At 46.1% G+C, this 22,500-nt stretch overlaps 1 protein-coding gene across 1 annotated transcript in view; it reads left to right on the top strand.

Moving 5' to 3' along the window:
* Positions 1 to 22,500, top strand: part of LOC126982063 (transcription factor collier-like) — a 70,249-nt gene that overhangs the window by 7,465 nt on the left and 40,284 nt on the right. The window contains exon 3 of the mRNA XM_050833783.1: positions 7,057 to 7,125. Within this exon, the coding sequence (XP_050689740.1) occupies positions 7,057 to 7,125 (69 nt within the window). The remainder of the gene's footprint in view (positions 1 to 7,056; positions 7,126 to 22,500) is intronic.

Here is a 22,500-nt window from a genome sequence, read left to right as displayed (position 1 = left end):
GAAAGGAAGGAAAATGGAAGAGGAGGAGAAGGAAAGAAGGAAAGAGAAGAGAAAGAAAAGGTGATGAAATTTCTTGCCTGGTGGTGATAGTGGTGGTGGTGGTGGTGATGGAGATGGTGGTGAAGAAAGGAAGGAAAATGGAAGAGGAAAGAAGAGGAAGGAGCGAAAGAAAGGCTGGAGAAAAAAAATGATGAAAATTCTTGCCTGGTGATATCAATAATGGTGGTGATAGTGGTGATAGTGGTTGCGTGGTGTTGGTGCAGTAGGGAGAGGGTGGGGGGAGGTCTCGGAGGGTCAGGTCTTGGGTCTCGGTCTTGGTTATTAAGGGTTGTTAGTCGGGGTCTGTTATTAGTCTAAACACTGGAGGGCCGCTTGAGGCTTTATTTGGACAAGGTATTAGTCCCTCGCCGACACCACCGCCACCGCCGCCGCCACACGCATTATCATAACAAACTCGTATTACCACACACCAACACGCCCTGCTGCTTCCTCCTCCTCGCCCCGGGCATACACGTGCTGACAAGGGCCTGATTGAAGGGACTGGTTAGGTCAGATTCACTTCCCTATGATGTTAAAGGCTCACCATCGGGCTCTTCAACACAGAGGATAAGAATGAATTGAAAAAGAACAATAAAAAAGAATAGGGAAGAGAAAGAACGTAGATGAGTGAAAAATAGTAAGGGAAGAGGAGGAGGGAAAGAACAAAAATGGCTCAAAAATAACAGGAAAGAGAGAGAAAGAATTAAGGAACATTAGTAGAATCATGTATCACGGGAGACAAAAAGAACAGGGGAGAAAAAGAACAAAAATGGCTCAAAAATAACAGGAAATAGAGAGAAAGAATTGAGGAACATTAGTAGAGTCATGCATCACAGCACCCACTATAAATACAATACGTCCGCTTTACTATCCAGCTGGGGCCGTCCACATCTATGGGCAGCTCATAGGAAGAAAAAAAATTGAGGCCGCTCGCAGCATACTCATGGGGGGGAGGGTGTGTGTGATCCTACCATGGGGGACTACACTGGGTCACAGGATATCCCATTAAGGAGCGTAGGATCAGGTGTAGGAGTGTGTGTGTGGGGGGGGGAGGGGGGGGGGCATATAAACCTTGACTTGGTTTGGCCTTCGCGTGTGACGGCAAGCTCCTTTTTTTTCTTATTATTATTAGTGATGGAAACGACGCCACCACCACCACCACCACCACCACTTCTGCTGTTGTTGTTTATAATGGGCCTGGGAAGGAAGGGAGGGAGGGAGAAGGCCAGGGAGGGAGGGAGACAGGTAAAAGGGACGGATAGGTAATAGGTAAATGGAGGGAGGAGAAAGGAAGGGAAGGAGTGGGAGGAAGAAACACCAGGGAGGGATGAGAAAGGAAAGGAAAGAGTGGGAGGAATAAACACCAGGGAGGGAGGGAGGGAGGGAGACAGGTAATAGGTAAATGGAGGGAGGAGAAAGGAAGGGAAAGAGTGGGAGGAAGAAACACCAGGGAGGGAGGGAGGGAGGGAATACCAGACAAGTATATTCCAATACGAATACTTCAGATTACAACGAATAAAAATACAAATTTGAACACACTGAAATGGTTTTAATTCGAATACAGATATATCTTGAAATTAATCCTGACTACATTAAATGATACTTCTCACGGAAAACACCTTGACGTAACCGAGCATGGCAGTGTTCCAAGGTCCTGCACCAGTGACATGAGCTAAACCTGTGCCATACAAGACCAGCGTGCCAGACTGTCGTATTCACCTCAGTGTATTTATCATTTGTAAGCCTCAAACTCTCGTACCTTCACAAATAACGAAGGAATAGAAAAGTTAGCGTTAAGGCTGTTATTTATTGATGTTTGTTTGTTTGCTTTTGCTATAGATATCAATCAGAAACTACGGAAATGCAATACGGTGTGTACGACAATTTGGCACCGCTGTACGAGACCACAACGCGTCCCCGGCAGGCTGCACTTGTAGGGAACAGCGTCTGCCATTTATGATATCAAGTTCTGAAACATCCCTTGACTTACTTTGATTTGAGTAGCGGGCTTTTTTTCATTATTGCTTCCTTTTTTATTTGTTTTTTTGCCCTTGAACTGTTTCCTGTAAAAAAATACCAATAATTAAAATACAAATACCGATAAGAACACTCCATTCCTGTGGCCCATAGGAATAAAGGGAGAGGCTGTACACGTATTATTCCTGTATGTTCTTGGCGAAATAATACAGTAAAAGATGCTGGGGAGGGAGAGAGAGAGGGAGACCACACCCTTCTCTCCCTCTCCCCTCTCTCTCCCTCCCTCTCTTCCTCCCTCGTTCCCTCCCTCTCTCTCCCTCTCTTACACCATCTGTTGACTCACTTACTCATTATTGACTGGTGTGTGTACGTGTGTGTGTGTGTGTGTGTGTGTGTGTGTGTGTGTTCTTCAAGTAGAGATTCGTTTTGCTGATAATCACTTTGTACTGCGTGAAAGAGAGAGAGAGAGAGAGAGAGAGAGAGAGAGAGCGCTTGTATTTCCATTTCCTTCCTTTCCTTCTTCCTTCCTTCCTTTCCCTTCCTTTCCTTCCCATCTCTTCTCTTTCCTTCCTCTTCTTTTCCCTTTCCCCTCTGTTCCTCCCCTCTTCTCCCTCCCAAAAATGGAGGAGGAGGAGGAGGAGGAGGAGGGCCTATAATCAGTATTCGGTAATCGTCTATACGAGAGGGTCATAAGGGCTAAATTACACCCTGATTAATGGATTGCTGAAAGTCATGCACGGAGGGAGGGAGGGAGAGAGGGAGGGAGGGAGGGAAGGTAAGTGGATGAGAAAGGAGGGAGGGGAGGAAGGTCAGGTATAAGAATGGAGAGAAGGAAGGAAGGAAGGAAAGGAATGGGAGAGAAAAGGAGGGTGGGAAGGTCAGGTATAAGAATGGAGAGAAGGAAGGAAGGAAGGAAAGGAATGGGAGAGAAAAGGAGGGAGGGAAGGTCAGGTATAAGAATGGAGAGAAGGAAGGAAGGAAGGAAAGGAATGGGAGAGAAAAGAAGGGAGGGAAGGTCAGGTATAAGAATGGAGAGAAGGAAGGAAGGAAGGAAAGGAATGGGAGAGAAAAGGAGGGAGGGAAGGTCAGATATAAGAATGGAGAGAAGGAAGGAAGGAAAGGAATGGGAGAGAAAAGGGGGGAGGGAAGGTCAGATATAAGAATGGAGAGAAGGAAGGAAGAGAATGGAAGGGAAAAAGAAGGCAAGGCAAGGGAAGGGAAAGGAACAGAATGGAAGGGAATAGAACAGAAGGGAAGGGAAAGGAAGAGAATGGAAGGGAAGAAGAAGGCAAGGCAAGGGAAGGGAAAGGAACAGAATGGAAGGGAACAGAAGGGAAGGGAAAGGAAGAGAATGGAAGGGAAGAAGAAGGCAAGGCAAGGGAAGGGAAAGGAACAGAATGGAAGGGAATAGAACAGAAGGGAAGGGAAAGGAAGAGAATTGAAGGGAATAGAACAGAAGGGAAGGCAAGGGAAGGGCAGCGAAGGGAAGGGGCCCCGTTCAAAACATGCAATCCAGTCGTCAGTCAGAAATTGGTCCTTAGAATCCAATGAGATGATTATTATGATTAGGCGGGGATCAGATGGCGATTAGGGGCTGGTAGTAGTAGTAGTAGTAGTAGTAGTAGTAGTAGCAGGAGAAATAGTAGTAGTAGTAATAGTGGTGGTGGTGGTGGTGGTGTTGAATCCTATAGGACCTCAGGATTTGCAGGATTAGCGACGCGGTGGTGAATGGTGGTGTAATCTCTCTCTCTCTCTCTCTCTCTCTCTCTCTCTCTGTTAATCACTTTCCTTGTCATATTATAATCATTGCTGTCCATTCTCTCTCTCTTTCTCTCTCAATGCCTCTCTGTCCCTCTCTCTCTTTTCTCTCCAATTAGCCCTTTCTTTCCTCCAACAGTTTTTCCTCCAGGACTGTTCTTTCTCTCCACTCTTTCTCTTCTCTCCATTGCTTGTGGGAGGAGAATATTAGACCCGTGTTGTGTGTGCTTGAAGGGAATTGATCGGTCGAAGGGCTTGTCGAGATGTGGCTATCCCGGCATTGTTTGGGGCTTTCTTTGTATGGCTTTTGTTAGGTTACCGATGTCCTGTGCACTGTTACGGCTATTATAATTATTGCTACTACTACTACTACCACTACCTACTACTGCTACTGTCGAGATGTGGTTATTCCGGCATTGTTTGGGGCTTTCTTTGTATGGCTTTTGTTAGGTTACCGATGTCCTGTGCACTGTTACGGCTATTATGACGGCTATTATTACTGCTATTATAATTATTGCTACTACTACTACTACCACTACCTACTACTGCTACTGTCGAGATGTGGCTATTCCCGCCTTGTTTTGTGGGCCTGTATGGCTTTTGTTAGGTTACCGATGTCCTGTGCACTGTGACGGCTATTATTAATGCTATTATAATTATATCTACTACTACTACTGATACTACTACCACTATCTACTACTGCTGCTGTCGAGATGTGGTTATTCCGGCGTTGTTTTAGGCTTGTATAGATTTTGTTAGGTTACCGATGTCCTGTGCACTGTTACGGCTATTATCAGTGATGTTATTCTTGATGTTGTGGTTTCTTTATGAGATTCGTTTTCTTTTTCTTCTCTTTAAATTCTTCTTCTCCATCTTCTTCGTCTTCTTTTTCGTGTCTTCTTCTCCCTCCTCCTCCTCCTCCCCCTACTACTACTACTGCTACCACTACTACTACTACTACCACTACTACTATATTTCCTCTTCCTACTCCTACTACCACCACTACTACTACTACTACTACTACTACTACTACTACTACCACCACCACTATCACCACCACAACAATCACCACCACTCACAATCTGTCATCACCCTTCCCTCCCTCCCTCCCTCCATTTCTTTCCCTCTGTTCTACTTTTCCAATTCAATTCCTTTTTTGTTGAGCCATAAATCACTAACACAGGAGGAGGAGGAGGAGGAGGAGGAGGAGGAAGACCGCATGTGGGGAGGAAGAAGAAGGAAGGAAAGTGGGAGGAAAATCTCTTGAAGAATTGGAGAGAGAGAGAGAGAGAGAGAGAGAGAGAGAGAGAGAGAGAGAGACCTTACAGAAATCTATTACATTCAACACACACACACACACACACACACACACAGACAAACCCTCTAAATGGTCTTTAATTCCTTTTAAAACCACTTGGAAACCTTTTAAGGATGATCCAATACCATTTGAATACCATATGAGCAACCTCTCTCTCTCTCTCTCTCTCTCTCTCTCTCTCTCTCTCTCTCTCTCTCTCTCTCTCTCTCACTTTATATATACCCTCTTCCCTTCCCTTCCCTCCTCCTCTACCCCTTCCCTCCCTCTCCACCCTCTCTCTCTCTCTCTCTCTCTCTCTCTCTCTCTCTCTCTCTCTCTCTCTCTCTCTTTATATATACCCTCTTCCCTTCCCTTCCCTCCTCCTCTACCCCTTCCCTCCCTCTCCACCCCTTCCTCTCCACCTTTCCATCTCTCTCTCTCTCTCTCTCTTGAAGGGTTAACTCCGCTTAGGGTAGCCACGGGGTCCTTTGAAGGGGGTCGTCTGGCCCTTAGCGGAATTGGATTAAGCGGTCCTGCTAATATCCTTTGTTCAATGGGTCGGCGGAGACCTCCTTCGTATTAGCGGCCACGGCGACTTGCATTGATGTATAGTGGAGCGACCTAATGCGATTGTGCGTGTAGAGGGACGAAGGGAAGGGAAGGGAAGGTGGTGCGGGCGGGAGTGCATGATGTGTGTGTGGTGCGGAGGTGTTGGCGGCGGCATGTGGCTGGTGTTCAGTTTTTTCTTCTTTTTGGACTCGCTCGACGCTCAAGTACGATTACGTTATGATGTCACGAATACAATTACAAATACAGGTTCATAGTTTTGTTGCTTAACTCTACAGTAGGAGTACTTTAGGGCACATTCGAATTCAAGTATACAAGTACCTTTTGCTGATGTAAGGTCGGTATTGTAAGACACCTTCGCTTCTCACATCAGCTATTTCTAAAGGTCAAAGAGGGGGTCAGTCGGGTTCTAATGAGTGTTTCTTCAGGTTCATGGTACAGAGGAAGGGTCACACTACCACCAGGGTCATAAAACTACTCCTGGAAATGCCTACAACTCCTATGAAAGCCTTATCAAATATGTGTTCTTGGGCGGCGAAATGTCTTGCAATACAGTGTCAAGTGTCAACATGTCAAGCCAGGTACTCGTGAATTCAGAGTGCATGACAGCGTGAACTTAACCTAGCTGGTGGTGGTGGTGGTGAACGATGTCTCCCGTGGTGGTGATATATGTGGTGGTGGTGAGGAGATGTGTAATATTACCTGAGTGGTGGTGGTGGTGGTGGTGAACGATGTCTCCCGTGGTGGTGATATATGTGGTGGTGGTGAGGACATGTGTGATATTACCTGAGTGGTGGTGGTGGTGGTGGTGAACGATGTCTCCCGTGTGGTGATATACGTGGTGGTGAGGACATGTGTGATATTACCTGAGTGGTGGTGGTGGTGGTGGTGAACGATGTCTCCCGTGGTGGTGATACATGTGGTGGTGAGGACATGTGTAATATTACCTGAGTGGTGGTGGTGGTGGCGGCGGCGGCGGTGTGTCCCTTCCCTTCCTCTTCTTAATTGATACACTCTATAATTTTGTGTTCCACTAATAGACTTAAATTTCTTCCCCTACTTCCATACACACACGCTCTCTCTCTCTCTCTCTCTCTCTCTCTCTCTCTCTCTCTCTCTCTCTCTCTCTCTCTGTTCAGTCCATCTCTTCATTTTTTTCCTTTTCCTTCCTTTTTTTGCTTTTTCCTATTCTTACTCTTTCCTTCCCATCTTTCCTACTTCATTTCTCTCCACTTATTCAAAACTTTCTCTCCCTCCCTCCCTTCTTTCTCTCCAATTCTTCCTTTCTTTCGTATTCTATCTTTTTCTCCTCCCATTCCGTTCTTTTTTTCTCAGTCTATCTGTTTATCTATCAATCTATCTATCAGTATATCTCTGTGCCGCATAAGTAACCCTGTCTTATTTTCCTCTCCTTCTAGCCGTTGCTGTGACAAGAAGAGCTGCGGGAACAGGAACGAGACGCCCTCGGACCCCGTCATCATTGATAGGTGAGTACCCGTTGGGGGGAGCGGGTCTGCAGGCGTGGGGAGCCCTGGAGGTGTGTTAGTGTATACCTCCGTCTGTACCTTTGTTGGACTCTCCTTCACCGGGCATTGCTTCAAGGCGCGGCTATCTTGGCCTGACTGTCCCAAGATAATTTAAACCTCGTATTAGCATGTGTTATGTTGATAGTGTTTCTGGGACGGGCATCAGTAGTAGTAGAGTTCTGTGCTTAGTTTTTCGGGCATAGCAAGAAGAGGTGATTCTTTTAACGTGGCATTAGTGTTAGTAGAGTTCTGTGCTTAGTGTTTCGGGCATAGCAAGAAGAGGTGATCTTTTAACGTGGCATTAGTGTTAGTAGAGTTCTGTGCTTAGTTTTTCGGGCATAGCTAGGAGTTTTTTTTACGTGGTATTAGTGTTAGTACCCACCCTAAATTGACCTCTCTTTTCTCCACTCTTTCCTTTTGTCTGTTATGGGAGCGGTGAGTAGCGGGCTTTTTTTCTGCACTCTTTATGTTGCCCATGAACCGCCTCCTTTGCTATAAAAAAAAAATAGTTGTGGTTAGTTTTTTTAGGAATGAGTTAGTTCAGTGTTGGATTTTCACAGATAATTAGAAAAGCAGCCGTGAAAAAAGTTACATTAAAGAGACCATCAAAATCAAACCTTAAATCCACGTCTTCAAAAACGGGTCAGAAATCCTCCTCCTCCTCCTCCTCCTCCTCCTCTTCTTCTTCCTCTCCTTCTCTTCTCTCCTCCAGCTATCATCATCATCATCATTGCTCGTCTTCAGATAATTAGAAAATCAAATGTAAAAAAAGTTATATTAAAGAAATCATCAAAATCAAAATTAAAATCCACGTCTTCTAACACGGGTCAGAAATCCTCCTCCTCCTCCTCCTCCTCCTCCTCTTTTCTCCCTCTCCTATTCTCTCTTCCGACTATCATCATCATCATTGCTCGCCTACACACACACACACACACACACACACACACACACACACACAATAAATTTAAGCGGTTGGCGTTTCTTCTAATCAGACAAATGTGGTGTTGGCGGCTGGCATCACCACCACCACCACCACCGCCCCCTCAACACCACTACATGCCTCAGTGCCTCCTTTTAAACCACCCCTCACCTCCTCCTCCTCCTCCTCCTCCTCCCTCTCGCATCCCGTCTGCCACCTCCTCCTCTTCCCCTTTCTCCTCTTCCTCCTTCTTCTTTCCTTCCTTTCTCCTCCTCCTCCCGTCTGCTCGCAATCTGCCCTTTCGTCGCTGGGTTTAAAGGCCTCCTCCTCCTCCTCCTCGTCTTCCTCCCACTCCTCCTCCTCCTCCTGTTCACTGCTGTTCCCTTTGCCGGTAAACTATGTCGCTTCTCCTCTTCCTCCTCCAACTCCTCCTCCTCCCATCTCTCGTGTCATACAAGTACCACACGTGTTCTGTACGCGTTCCAGTCTTAGTGAACCCGTACCGGTGTTTTATTAAGGGTGTGTGTGTGTGTGTGTGTGTGTGTGTGTGAGAGAGAGAGAGAGAGAGAGAGAGAGAGAGAGAGAGAGAGAGAGAGAGAGGAGGAAGAACAACAAGAATTACACTTAGAAGAAAGAAGTAAGAGAGAGAGAGAGAGAGAGAGAGAGAGAGAGAGAGAGAGAGAGAGAGAGAGAGAGAGAGAGACGAGGAGGAGGAGGAAGACAACAAGAATTACATTTAGAAGAAAGAAGAAGTAGGAGAGAGAGAGAGAGAGAGAGAGAGAGAGAGAGAGAGAGAGAGAGGGAGAGTACTTTCCTCCATGCTTGCCTTAGGAAAGAAGAGGAGGGTGGGGGAGGAAAGCCTTGCAACAGGTGTGTGTGTGTGTGTGTGTGTACATTGGAAGCTTAGTTAATGATTTACCTAGAGAGAGAGAGAGAGAGAGAGAGAGAGAGAGAGAGAGAGAGAGAGAATGAAAAAATTAAGAAAGAAAAATGAAATGGATTGAAAAAATGTTCGTAAAGAGTTTCCCCCTTAATAGGGGGACAGGGCCTTTGCTCAAAGGCGGCCCTGTAAGGGGGGGCGGGTAATTCAAGTCCCGGCGGGTGTAGGGACGCCTCCGCCGCCGCCACATCCACGGGTAACAGCCGGCGAGCAGCGACGGAGGCACGGGCCCCCCGGGCAGGCGCCCAGAAGCAGCCCGTAGCGGTACACGGGCGAGCAGCCGACCAGTCGACTTGACTGCAGCGGGGGGGTGGGGGCTAAGCGAGGATGACCACGCGCGTCAACCTCGCCGTCGCAGAGTGCTGGCGTTCCACTGCGAGAGAGAGAGAGAGAGAGAGAGAGAGAGAGAGACTTAAGGAGATATAATTACGAACTTGTTATGTCTATGTCTGTTTACCTTAGAGAGAGAGAGAGAGAGAGAGAGAGAGAGAGAGAGAGAGAGAGAGAAAGTGGAAATGAAATGGCTCCTTTCTTATTTCCCTCCCCCGTCTCCTCCTCTCTCTCTCTCTCTCTCTCTCGCAGACATATTTTCAAGTGCTTCTAAATGAGAGAACAAAAACAATAGACATATTAGAGAGAGAGAGAGAGAGAGAGAGAGAGAGAGAGAGAGAGAGAGAGAGAATAGAGGAATATTTTTCTTGCATTTCTCTAGAGACTCCTTCACAAATTTTGGAAGAGGAGGAGGAGGAGGAAGAACAAGAGAAGGAGAAGAAAGGAAGAAGGGAGGGATGAGGAACAAGAGGAGGAGGAGGAGGAGATAGAAAGAAGACCTGCTGGGTATCAAAAGAGGAGGAGTAGGAGGAGGAGGAGGGCTTTTTAATCATCAACATCATCATTACAACTATTTTTCCTTCTCCTCCTCCTCCTCCTCCTCTTCTTTTCCTCCTTATTTTTCTTCTTCTTCTTATTATTATTATTATTATTATTATTATTATTATTATTATTATTATTATTATTATTACTACTACTACTACCCACAACACAATAGAAGCCTTCCTTCTTTATCTTCCTCCTCCTCCTCTTCCTACTCCTCCTCCTCTTCGTAGACAATAAGGAGAAGAAACTATAGACATCTTAAACTCTAGGGAAATTTGCAGATGTGTGTGTGTGTGTGTGCGTGTGTGTGTGTGTGTGTGTGTGTGTGATTGTTTTCTAGCTTTTTGTGTGGCTGTGATCTCTCTCTCTCTCTCTCTCTCTCTCTCTCTCTCTCTCTCTCTCTCTCTCTCTCTCTCTCTCTCTCTCTCTCTCTCTCTCTCATTATACTATATTTATATCTATATCTATTACTGCTACTATCTTACTATCTATCTATCAAATTCCCCAAGTTCCCTCAAAAAGCTCTCATTTATATGCGATCAAAACCTTCCTCTGCATCACTAGTGGGATCCGAACCTCTGTAGGGAGATCCAGTAGCCAGCCGGTCCGCGAGCCTTAGTTACCTCGGAGTTGTTCTGATCCTCCTTGCGGCCCTTAGACGGGGTTGGATCCTACTGAAAGGCGATTGGATTCTGTTCCCGGTTTCTTGATCCTGTATTCGTCATTGGTTGTGCGTTGATTCTAATTCTTTTCCTCTCTCTCTCTCTCTCTCTCTCTCTCTCTCTCTCTCTCTCTCTCTCTCTCTCTCTCTCTCTCTCTCTCTCTCTCTCTCTCTCTCTCTCTCTCTCTCTCTCTCTCTCTCTCTCTCTCTCTCTCTCTCTCTCTCTCTCTCTCTCTCTCTCTCTCTCTCTCTCTCTCTCTCTCTCTCTCTCTCTCTCTCTCTCTATTAAAGCATTACCGTCCATGCAATATTAATTATCTGGTGTGTGAGCGACCAGCCCGCAATCCTATTATAAGTGACAGCCTCTATTACCCTAATTAAACGCGTGCTACTGTCTTGCTAATACTGCTACTGTTACTACTACTACTACTACTGCTACTATTACTACTACGACTACGACTACAAATACTACTAATACTACTGCTGCTACTACTACTACTACTACTACTACTACTACTACTACTACAACTAATACTAATACTGCTACTACTACTAATACTAATACTACTGCTGCTACTACTACTACTACTACTACTACTACTACTACTACTACTACTACTACTACTACTACTACTGTTACTACTACTACTACTACTACAACTAATACTAACACTACTACTACTACTACTACTACTACTACTACTATGGAGAGATGGAATAGGGAGGAAAGAAATTGGTTGAAGAGGAGAAGGAAGAAATGGAGGAAGGAAGAAGAGAAAAAGGACTGGCGGAAATAGAAGAAAGAGAGGAGACACAAAGGGAACATGTAGATAGACAGAGAAGGAAGGAAGGAAGGAACGCAGGAAATTATGGAAAAAGAAAAAAATTACTAGAGAGAAGACGAACTTAGTGAAGCAATAAATATGAATACGAAGAGGAATTAAAAAAGGAATAACAAGGATGGAAAATAGAATAAATAAAGAGAATATGAGTGGATAGATTGGTGGAGAAGTGGAAGAAATTAACCGGAGGGAGGAAGAAGAAAAAAACGACAAGAAAATTATATAAATGGAAAGGGAAAACACATTGAGAGATAGAGCGAATGGAGAAGGGAATAAATGATGGGAGAGAGAGAGAGAGAGAGAACTGCTGAATGACATTAAGCTTACCTCGTTACACATTACCGAGGGGAGAGAGAGAGAGAGAGAGAGAGAGAGAGAGAGAGAGAATATAATGAAAAGTAGATATAGAAAGAGCAAAAGGAGAGAGAGAGAGAGAGAGAGAGAGAGAGAGAGAGAGAGAGAGAGAGAACCAGTAACCTCCCTACCCTAAATTGTCTCTCCCTCACTCCCTCTCTATCTCTCTCTCCCTCCCTCTCTCCCTTCTCTCCCTCCTTACCTCCGTATTAATGGATAAATGGAGGAGTTAAGAGGAGGAAGAGTTGTAATGGGAGAGAAAAGGGAGAGAGAGAGAGACGGACGGACGGAGGAAGGGAGGAAAGGGTAAGAGAGGAGAGAAATACAGGAAGGAAGAGGAGAGAGAGAGAGAGAGAGAGAGAGAATCAGAATCAGGATATATATTAAAATAAAAAATAAGAAAAAATGAAAAAAAATGAATGAGAAGAGAAGGAAACCAGAGAGAGAGAGAGAGAGGTGGGGGGGGGGGGGCGTGTTGGCAGCAGTGGTCGCGGCTCCTCAAGAGTGTAGATGAAACGGCCTAAAACGACACCTCTGGGAACCCCGGCCATCATAACATCTACATACCCCTCTCTCTCTCTCTCTCTCTCTCTCTCTCTCTCTCTCTCTCTCGCTCATTTTCATTGTTCCTTTCATTTATTTTTAGTTTCCTATATTTGTCTTTTTATTTTTATTTTTTTCATTTGTACGTGTCCTATGTCTATTCTCTTACCATCAGAACCTTATCAATATCACCCTTATTAAAACCCTTATTAATATTCCCCTTATATTCACCCATATATATATATACCTCGATCAAGTCTCCTCGCACCCTCCGCCTTGCTAGAGAATGCAGGTTTAAAGTTTGTCCTCGTATGCCAAGTTTCTCAACCCGTGAATCACCTTACTCAACCTCCTCTGTACCGATTCGCACACAGTGATGTAGATTATTCAGCAGAGGGGACCCGAAGCAAGTTTAAAGTCTGTCCTCGTATGCTAAGTTTCTCAACCCGTGAATCATCTTCCTCAACCTCCTCTGTACCGATTCTAGCACATTGATGTAGATTATTCAGCAGAGGGGACCCGAACTGTTCCGCATAATTACCAAGGCTTTCTCTACTGTTATATTACCGAGGCTTTCTTAACATATATATTAACAAGGTTTCTATAATGCCTTCTATAGGACATGACTATTGAACTACTGAACATTGATATAGATTGTTCAGAAAAGGGGACCCGAACTGTACATCATAATTACCAAGGCTTCCTCCACTGTTATATTACCGAGGCTTTCTTAACACATATATTAACAAAGTTTCTATAAGGCTTTCTATAGGACATGGCTATTGAACATTGATATAGATTGTTCAGAAAAGGGGACCAGAACTGTACATCATAATTACCAAGGCTTCCTTCACTGTTATATCACCAAAGTTTGCTTAACACATATATTAACAAGGTTTCTATAAGGCTTTCTATAGGACATGGCTGTTGAACTACTGAACATTGATATAGATTATTCAGAAGAGGGGACCAGAACTGTACATCATAATTACCAAGGCTTCCTTCACTGTTATATCACCAAAGTTTGCTTAACACATATATTAACAAGGTTTCTATAAGGCTTTCTATAGGACATGACTGTTGAACTACTGAACATTGATATAGATTGTTCAGAAGAGGGGACCAGAACTGTACATCATAATTACCAAGGCTTCCTTCACTGTTATATCACCAAAGTTTGCTTAACACATATATTAACAAGGTTTCTATAAGGCTTTCTATAGGACATGGCTGTTGAACTACTGAACATTGATATAGATTATTCAGAAGAGGGGACCAGAACTGTACATCATAATTACCAAGGCTTCCTTCACTGTTATATCACCAAAGTTTGCTTAACACATATATTAACAAGGTTTCTATAAGGCTTTCTATAGGACATGGCTGTTGAACTACTGAACATTGATATGGATTCTTCAGTAGAGGGGACCAGAACTGTACCGCATAACAAACACCTTGATATCCATTCTATACTTGATAATTAGAGCGATAGACTGGTGCTACCGGTGGTGTTGGTGGTGACGTCTGTGTATAGCTAACTGGTGATCATGGTGTTGACATTGGTGGTGGTGGTGATGTCTGTGTGGCTAACTGGTGATCATGGTGTTGACATTGGTGGTGGTGGTGATGTCTGTGTATAGCTAACTGGTGATCATGGTGTTGACATTGGTGGTGGTGGTGATGTCTGTGTAGCTAACTGGTGATCATGGTGTTGACATTGGTGGTGGTGGTGGTGGTGATGTCTGTGTATAGCTAACTGGTGATCATGGTGTTGACATTGGTGGTGGTGGTGGTGGTGGAGGTCATATCTTTTCACTAGAGGGGCTTAGTGTAGAAGGGGAGGCTGGTGGTGATGGTGGTGGTGGTGGTTGAGCCTTTTAGTCCTCTGTAAGCCAGCACCAAAAAGAGCACTCTCTCTCTCTCTCTCTCTCTCTCTCTCTCTCTCTCTCTCTCTCTCTCTCTCTCTCTCTCTCTCTCTCTCTCTCTCTCTCTCTCTCTCTCTCTCTCTCTCTCTCTCTCTCTCTCTCTCTCTCTCTCTCTCTCTCTCTCTCTCTCTCTCTCTCTCTCTCTCTCTCTCTCTCTCTCTCTCTCTCTCTCTCTCTCTCTCTCTCTCTCTCTCTAATGACTGCATATTCTTACCAAAATTTGATTGCTTTAAATTCGCTCTCTTTAATTTTTCGAGAGAGAGAGAGAGAGAGAGAGAGAGAGAGAGAGAGAGAGAGGTGACTTAATTCTGAGACGTGTTCGGTACAGGTTATGAACACACACACACACACACACACACACACACACAGATCATCCCCCCCTCCCCCCCATACACTTTGAGTCATACACACATACCTACATCACTGCACACACACACACACACACACACACACACACACACCTATTCCTCGTAATATAAATCGATATTCAGCCAATTATTGAGACCAGATGGGGACGGTGGGGGGAGGGGGGAGGCGGAGGGGGGCAGACTAACCCCCCTTCCCCCTTCTCCTGCAGTTCTCCCCCTCCCCCTCCCCCCCAGCCCCGCCCTCCATCCCAAGGGGGCCACACTCCCCTGGGGAAGGATATGGTAATGGTTTCACTGGGGAGAGAGAGAGAGAGAGAGAGGGAGAGGGAGAGGGAGAGGGAGAGAGGGAGGGACTCAAGGGAATCTCCACCCTAATATTTTCCTCCCTCCTCTCTCTCTCTCCCTTTCCTCCCCCTCCTCCTCCTCCTCCTCCTCCTCCTCCCTCAGGGCGGGACAGTTCCGACACACAGTTTTCCGTCGCTGCTTTTTTCTTTTTTCTTTTTTTTCCTTTTTTTTTTTTTTTTTTTTTTTTACACCGGAGATCCTGCCTGAAAATCCTTCCTTTCCTGAACCTGCTGTAAAGGGGAGCAGGAGGAGGAGGAGGGAGAGAGGTAGTAGTAGCAGGTGCAGTGTGTGTGTGTGTGTGTGTGTGTGTGTGTGTGTGTGTGTGTGTGTGTGTTCCCCCATGGGTCTTCCTCTCCCCCAGGGCGGCCATGCATTTTACTCTTTCATTGGGGAGTTACAAGATTGAGTCACCACCACCACCGCCACCACCTAGCCAACACGCCCCCTCTCGCACTCCACTTGGAACACATTCGGATGCCGTGTTTGGGTGTATTCGTTTTGGTGTTCGAATCCTTATTGATGGAAATGAAGGTGTTGTCAGTGGTAGTGGAATGCAAGGGGAAAGTTTTCGTTTTTTTTTGTCTTTTTTGTTTTCATCAAAGGAGACGGACGGCTGCAGGGCAACAAAAAGTGTAGAAAAAAATCCCGCTACTCACCGCGAATAATGTGACAAACACTTCAAAATGTATCATCCTAAATAATAGCGGCTGTTCCCTGCGTGTAATCATCGTGTATGGTACAGGTTGGTTAGGTCATGTTACCCATGCATGACTTTGGAACACTGCCACACACATTTTTTTATTTTTTTTTACGCCCATAGCGCCAGTAGGCTTGCTTGAGGGGCCTGGATGGTAGTCGGCCCCAGCCCGTATTGGCGCAGGCAAGTGTTTATAGTGGCGCCATCTTCTCTTACGTCAAGGTGTTTTCAGTGAGAAGTATTCGTATTAGAAGCAAAACCATTTCTGTGTACTCGTATATTCGTTGTACTTTGAAGTATCCGTTTTGTAATACACAACTCCGGTATACAGTCCCTCCCTGACCACCGGCACATCCATGCTCCCCGTACCCCCTCCCCGCTCTGTTTTGCAATGAGAACTATTCGTATTAGAAGCAAAACCATTTATGTGTATTCGTATATTCGTTGTACTTTGAAGTATCCGATTTGTAACACACAACTCCGGTATACAGTCCCTCCCTGACCACCGCCACACCCATGCTCCCTGTACCCCCTCCCCCCCGCTCTGTTTTGCAATGTGAACTATTCGTATTAGAAGCAAAACCATTTATGTGTATTCGTATTCGTTGTACTATGCATCAACATCTCCGGTATACAGTCCCTCCCTGACCGCCGGCACACCCATGCTCCCTGTACCCCTGTTTTGTGAGAACTATTCGTATTAGAACATCAACAACTCCGGTATACAGTCCCTCCCTGACCACCGGCACACCATGCTCCCTGTACCCTCCCGCAAACTATGTGTATTCGTATTCGTTGTACTATGCATCAACATCTCCGGTATACAGTCCCTCCCTGACCGCCGGCACACCCATGCTCCCTGTACCCTCCCCCCCTCTGGCAGGTTACAAGGCAGCGACAGGTGGCACACAAGACCTGTTCGACTGACTGACTGACTGGCCCGAACCTAACCTCATCCCGTGCTGCTTAACTATTCATTCTGCCGCCCTCCCTTACCCTCCCTTACCCTCCCTTCCCTTCCCTCCCTTCATCCTATCAAACCCATCAACTCTCCCCTACTTACCCTCCCTTCTCTCCCTTTTTCTCTCCTCCCTTCTCTCTCTCTCTCTCCCCTCTTCTCTCCATCTTACCCTCCTCTCTCTTCTCTCCATCTTACCCTCCTCTCTCTTCTCCCTTCTTCCCTCCATTTTTCCTCCTCCTCTTCCCTTCTCTCTCTCTCCCCTCTTCTCTCCATCTTACCCTCCTCTCTCTTCTCTCCTCGTTTTCCTCCTCCTCCTCTTCCCTTCTTCCTCAGACTTCCTTCCCTCCTTCCTTTCTCCTTATTCCTCTCTTCCATTTCTTTATCTTCCCTCCTCCTCCTCCTCCTTTCTTTCCCTTTCCCTATCAATTTTCCTCCCTCCTCCTCCTCCTCCTCTCCATCCCCTCTCATCTTCCATTGTTCTATTATCCTCCTCCTCCTCCTCCTCCTCCTCCTCCTCCTCAAGAGTGATGTTCGCCTTATCCTCACGACTGGCTATGTAAATCCTCCTCCTCCTCCTCCTCCTCCTCCTCCTCCTTCTCCTCCTCCTCCTCTTCTTCGCCGGTCAACCATTACGAGAAATTTGTCCTCCTCTATCCTCACCTGCTCCTCCTCCTCCCCCTCCTCCTCTTCTTCTTCTTCTTCTTCTTCTTCTTCTTCCTTTACTTCTACTTCTTATGTCTTTTCTTCTAACAGCTACATCTCTTCCTCCTCCTCCTCCTCCTCCTCCTCCTCAACGTCTTGGAGGAGGAGACACAGACTGGCGTGGACACAGACTGGGCATTAGTGGACGCTCTCTCTCTCTCTCTCTCTCTCTCTCTCTCTCTCTCTCTCTCTCTCTCTCTCTCTCACCTAGGAAGAGAAGAAAGAGGAAGAGAAGGAGAAACTAGGAAAAAAAAGATTGAGAGGAAGATATTGACGAGGAAGAAGAGGAGGAGGAGGAGGAGGAGGAGGAGGTATAGAGTAATGGCGTTCCTATGTCTCATTAACTACTGGAGGCCTAGAGAGAGAGAGAGAGAGAGAGAGAGAGAGAGAGAGTGTTAGGATGGTCACGTTAGGTCATAAGTGAGGTAAGGTTATATCATTTAAGGTCATAAGCATGGTTAGTTTAGGTAAGGTCTGATTGAGGTCATATTATGCTTAGGTTAGGTCAGATTAGGTCAATGATGGATAGTTTCTGGAGCACCAAGGTTATATTAGTTGAGGGCAGGTCAGGTTGTGTTATATGAGGTCAAGTCAGGTCAGGTTAGATTAGGTAAGGTTAGGCGAGGTCATATCAGGTTATATTGTCAGGTCAGGCAAGGTTAGGTAATGTTAGGCGAGGTCATGTCAGGTCAGGCAAAGTTAAGTTAGGTACGGTTAGGTAATGTTAGGGGAGGTCATATCAGGTTATATTGTCAGGTCAGGCAAGGTTAGGTAATGTTAGGCGAGGTCATATCAGGTTAGGTAATGTTAGGTCAGGCAAGGTTAAGTTAGGTACGGTTAGGTAATGTTAGGGGAGGTCATTCAGGTTAGATTATCAGATTAGGTAATGTCAGCTCATGCAAGGTTAAGTTAGGTAAGGTTAGGCGAGGTCATATCAGGTTAGGTAATGTCAGGTCAGGTCAGGTCAATGATCCGAGGGGGGGGGTTATGAGGGGGTTGGTGCAGACAGTAAGTAAGGCGAGATGGTCCTTTGAAGGTCGCCCTACAAAAGGTCTTTACAGCCCCGGGACAAGACGGGACAAAGGGCGCACTAATGGCCTGCAAACATCTTCATCTTACTCCTCCTCCTCCTCCTCCTCCTCCTCCTTCTCTTCTTCCACCTCCTTCTTTTGCTTCTCGTCTTCTCCTTACTCTTCCTCCTCCTCCTCCTCCTTCTCATCCTCTTCGTCTTCATCCTCTTCCTCCTTCTAATCTTACTAATTTCTTATACGATCTTTCCTTTCTCTTCCCTCTCTTCCTCCTCCTCCTCCTCCTCTTCTTCCTTTTCATCTTCTTTCTAATACCTTTTCTTTCTCTTTTTCTCTCTCTCTCTCTCTCTCTCTCTCTCTCTCTCTCTCTCTCTCTCTCTCTCTCTCTCTCTCTGACACGTGGCTCATATCACAAAAACAAAAGATAGTCACGTGATCTTAAATTCTCTCTCTCTCTCTCTCTCTCTCTCTCTCTCTCTCTCTCTCTCTCTCTCTCTCTCTCTCTCTCTCTCTCTCTCTCTCTCTCTCTCTCTCTCTCTCTCTTCTAAAGGTTGGTAGTACTAGTGTTTGCTCTCCTCCTCCTCCTCCTTCTTCTTCCTCCTTCTTCCTCCTCCTCCTCTTCGTCTGAAAAAAATAATATAAAGGATAAGTTTGACGCTTCCTTACACTGAGAGAGAGAGAGAGAGAGAGAGAGAGAGAGACTTCCTTTCTCACCTTTCCAAGCTAATTATCTGCCCGTCTGTCTGTCGGTCTGTCTGTCTATGTAAACAAACACTGTATAGACATGTGTGCGTGTATGTATGTGTGTGTGTGTGTGTGTGTGTGTGTGTGTGTATGTATGCAGTTCCGTGTGTGTGTGTGTGTGTGTGTGTGTGTGTTAGAGACGAAAGTTTTGAGGTAGAGGGAGGAAGGGAGGGATAGGCGATAATGTATGCAATCAATATTCGCATTTATTCCCTCGTATCATTAGGCCGATAATTATTGCTTGTAAGGGCGGTGTCAGGCTGGGTGTGTGTGCCGTGTGACTGCCGGACTTGCCTCGCCTTGGGTCGCTGTCTGCCCCTGCTCAGTTACTTCAGCCCATATCTTCCCCTTTGTCCCTCTTCCTCCCTCCTCCTCGCCCTCCTCCCATTCAGAACACCCTCTTACATACACAGGAAGACTGAGCCACACCACAACGCCTAAGGAACAACGGTTTAACTAGGGGAAATACTATCTGTTGTGTTATAAGCGTGTCTTGTGTGACGTAGCGGCGGGAACTTGTGCGCGAGGTGATGGAAGAAGGGCGGAACACACTACACATTTTCGCTCTTAATATCCCATATCATAAAGCCGTGAATGAAGAGATGGAGGACGCCAGGCTGGACGTGTCTTCCCGAGTTGCGTGGAGATGGTCATGATCTGCCCTTTGTAAGACCCATAGCGCGCCCTCTGTGCCTCCTCCTCTTCAGAACACAATCTTACACACACAGAAACACTCGGAGCTTCACAATAACGCCCCGGGAACGACAATACAAGGAAGGGAAACGCTATCTGAGGGCGTTTGACATGTTTCTTTGGTGACGTCGGCGGCGGGAACTCCTGTGGGAGATGATGGCAGAAGGGCGGAACACACGATGCATATTCGCTCTTCTTAACCCGTGTCATAAGGCATAGAATAGAGTGCCTGCGTTAGGGCTGTGTGGCGTACCGAAAAGGCCGACAGTCACCTGCTGGGACCAACACACTTCGCAAGAATTTCCCGGTTGAGGTCATGCCGGGCAGCACATGGGAGCCTTAGACAACCAGGAACCAGGACAACCACACACACATACTACCACACACAGAACAACACGAATGGTATACTATAGAGCGGTTATTAGGGCATGGGTGAGGCGGTGGAGAGGGGTGAACGAAATTAAGATACGAGTAAGACCACACAGTTACGGAGTTTGCCGGACGGCCCCGCGGAGCACCCAGCAGTCTGCGGTGCTGTGGAGGATTCTTGAGTTACGTCTTAGTTTTGGCCGCCCACAAGAAGAGGAGGAGGATTATTTCCCTATACTTACTGAAGGATTTGGCTTCATCGAATAGCCGCGGAAAATGTAAGGAACTGCGGTTGGCAACACTGATGAAACGGGCCGGAGTCTAGTAAATTTCTCTCTCTCTCTCTCTCTCTCTCTCTCTCTCTCTCTCTCTCTCTCTCTCTCTCTCTCTCTCTCTCTCTCTCTCTCTCTCTCACACACACACACACACACTTTATCTCCACTTCAGTTTCGATCTCTTTCTCTCACCGCCACCCCCCCCCTTTATCTCTCTCTCTCTCTCTCTCTCTCTCTCTCTCTCTCTCTCTCTCTCTCTCTCTCTCTCTCTCTCTCTCGGTGGTCAAGTAGGTGTATGTTTATTTTTCTCAGAGGTTACAACAATAAAGAGGAGGAGGAGGAGGAAGAAGAGGAGGAGGAGGAGGAGAGGAAAGCAAACTCCGCCATATTGTTTCTTGGAGGGAGGAAAATCTTGCCCAATGTTCGACTTTCTTTGGCATCTGTTTGCTCTCTCTCTCTCTCTCTCTCTCTCTCTCTCTCTCTCTCTCTCTCTCTCTCTCTCTCTCTCTCTCTCTCTCTCTCTCTCATTTCTCATTTCATTGCCGATTTTCTCTATTTTCTTTTTAACTTTTCATTCTCTCTCTCTCTCTCTCTCTCTCTCTCTCTCTCTCTCTCTCTCTCTCTCTCTCTCTCTCTCTCTCTCTCTCTCAGATTTTTATCCTAATTAAGCCATCTGTTTCTGTGTGTGTGTGTGTGTGTGTGTGTGTACTTCAAAATCGGTCACACACGTGCACACAAATTTAAAGTACACACAATCTCTCTCTCTCTCTCTCTCTCTCTCTCTCTCTCTCTCTCTCTCTCTCTCTCTCTCTCTCTCTCTCTCTCTCTCTCTCTCTCTCTCTCTCTCTCTCTCTCTCTCTTCTTTTTTCTTTCTTTATTTTTACATCTTACATATTCTCTCTCTCTCTCTCTCTCTCTCTCTCTCTCTCTCTCTCTCTCTCTCTCTCTCTCTCTCTCTCTCTCTCTCTCTCTCTCTCTCTCTCTCTCTCTCTCTCTCTCTCTTAATTCCTCCATTAGAGAAAGTAGGGCATAGCTTTTACCCTTTCCTTCCTTCCTTCCTTATCTTCTTCTTCCTCTTCTTCTTCTTCTTCCTCTTCCTTGCTTTTAACTTTGTCTTTTCTCTTCCTCTTCCGTGTTATTTAGCTTAATTTACTCTCTCTCTCTCTCTCTCTCTCTCTCTCTATCTCTCTCTCTCTCTCTCTCTCTCTCTCTCTCTCTCTCTCTCTCTCTCTCTCTCCTTTTTTTTCCTCTTCCGTTTTCTTAAGTTAATTTGCTTTCTCTCTCTCTCTCTCTCTCTCTCTCTCTCTCTCTCTCTCTCTCTCTCTCTCTCTCTCTCTCTCTCTCTCTCTCTCTCTCTCTCTCTCTCTCTCTCTCTCTCTCTCTCTCTCTCTCTCTCTCTCTCTCTCTATCTATCTATCTATCTATCTATCTATCTATCAGTGTTACCAGGGAAGGGGGGAGTGCCAAGCCAAGGGGTGGAGTGCCATTTAAGGGGTAGTGCCAAAGGGGAGTGCTAATCTAAGGAGGGAGTGCCAGCAAAGGGGGGTGCCAGGGGGGTAGAGAGTGCCAGCTATGGGGTAGGGGGGGTAGTGCCATTTAAGGGGGTGCCAAAGGGGGGGTGGGTATGACAGGCACTCTGGCATATAAACATCCATCTATGAGGAAAGTCTCGAGGGAATTGGGAGGGAGATCAGGTTATGGAGGGAGGGAGAGAAGGATTGACCCCACTTGACCTATCCCAGATTACTAGCTACTATTATTATGCTACTACTACTATTATTACTATTTATTTTCTTCCTCTTCTTCTTTTTTCTCCCCTCTTCTCCTTAGTCTTCTTCTTCTTCTTCTTCTTCTATTACTACTACTACTACTACTACTACTACTACTACATGTCCATTACTACTACTACTACTACTACCATTACTACTCCTATCACCAGCACTACTACTACCACTACTACTACTACTACTACTACTACCACCACCACCACCACAGGCCACGTGATACCCTGCGAAGGTTAACAAACAAACAGTGTCACTCACCTCCTCTTCGTAAGGTGTCTTCAGCCCCTGGAGGAAAGGAGGGAGGGAGGGA

This window comes from Eriocheir sinensis, chromosome 50 (genome assembly GCF_024679095.1).
Source record: "Eriocheir sinensis breed Jianghai 21 chromosome 50, ASM2467909v1, whole genome shotgun sequence".
Classification (NCBI taxonomy): Eukaryota; Metazoa; Arthropoda; class Malacostraca; order Decapoda; family Varunidae; genus Eriocheir; species Eriocheir sinensis.
Note: the sequence above shows the minus strand (reverse complement) of the source record. Positions and strands in the feature narration are given on the sequence as shown.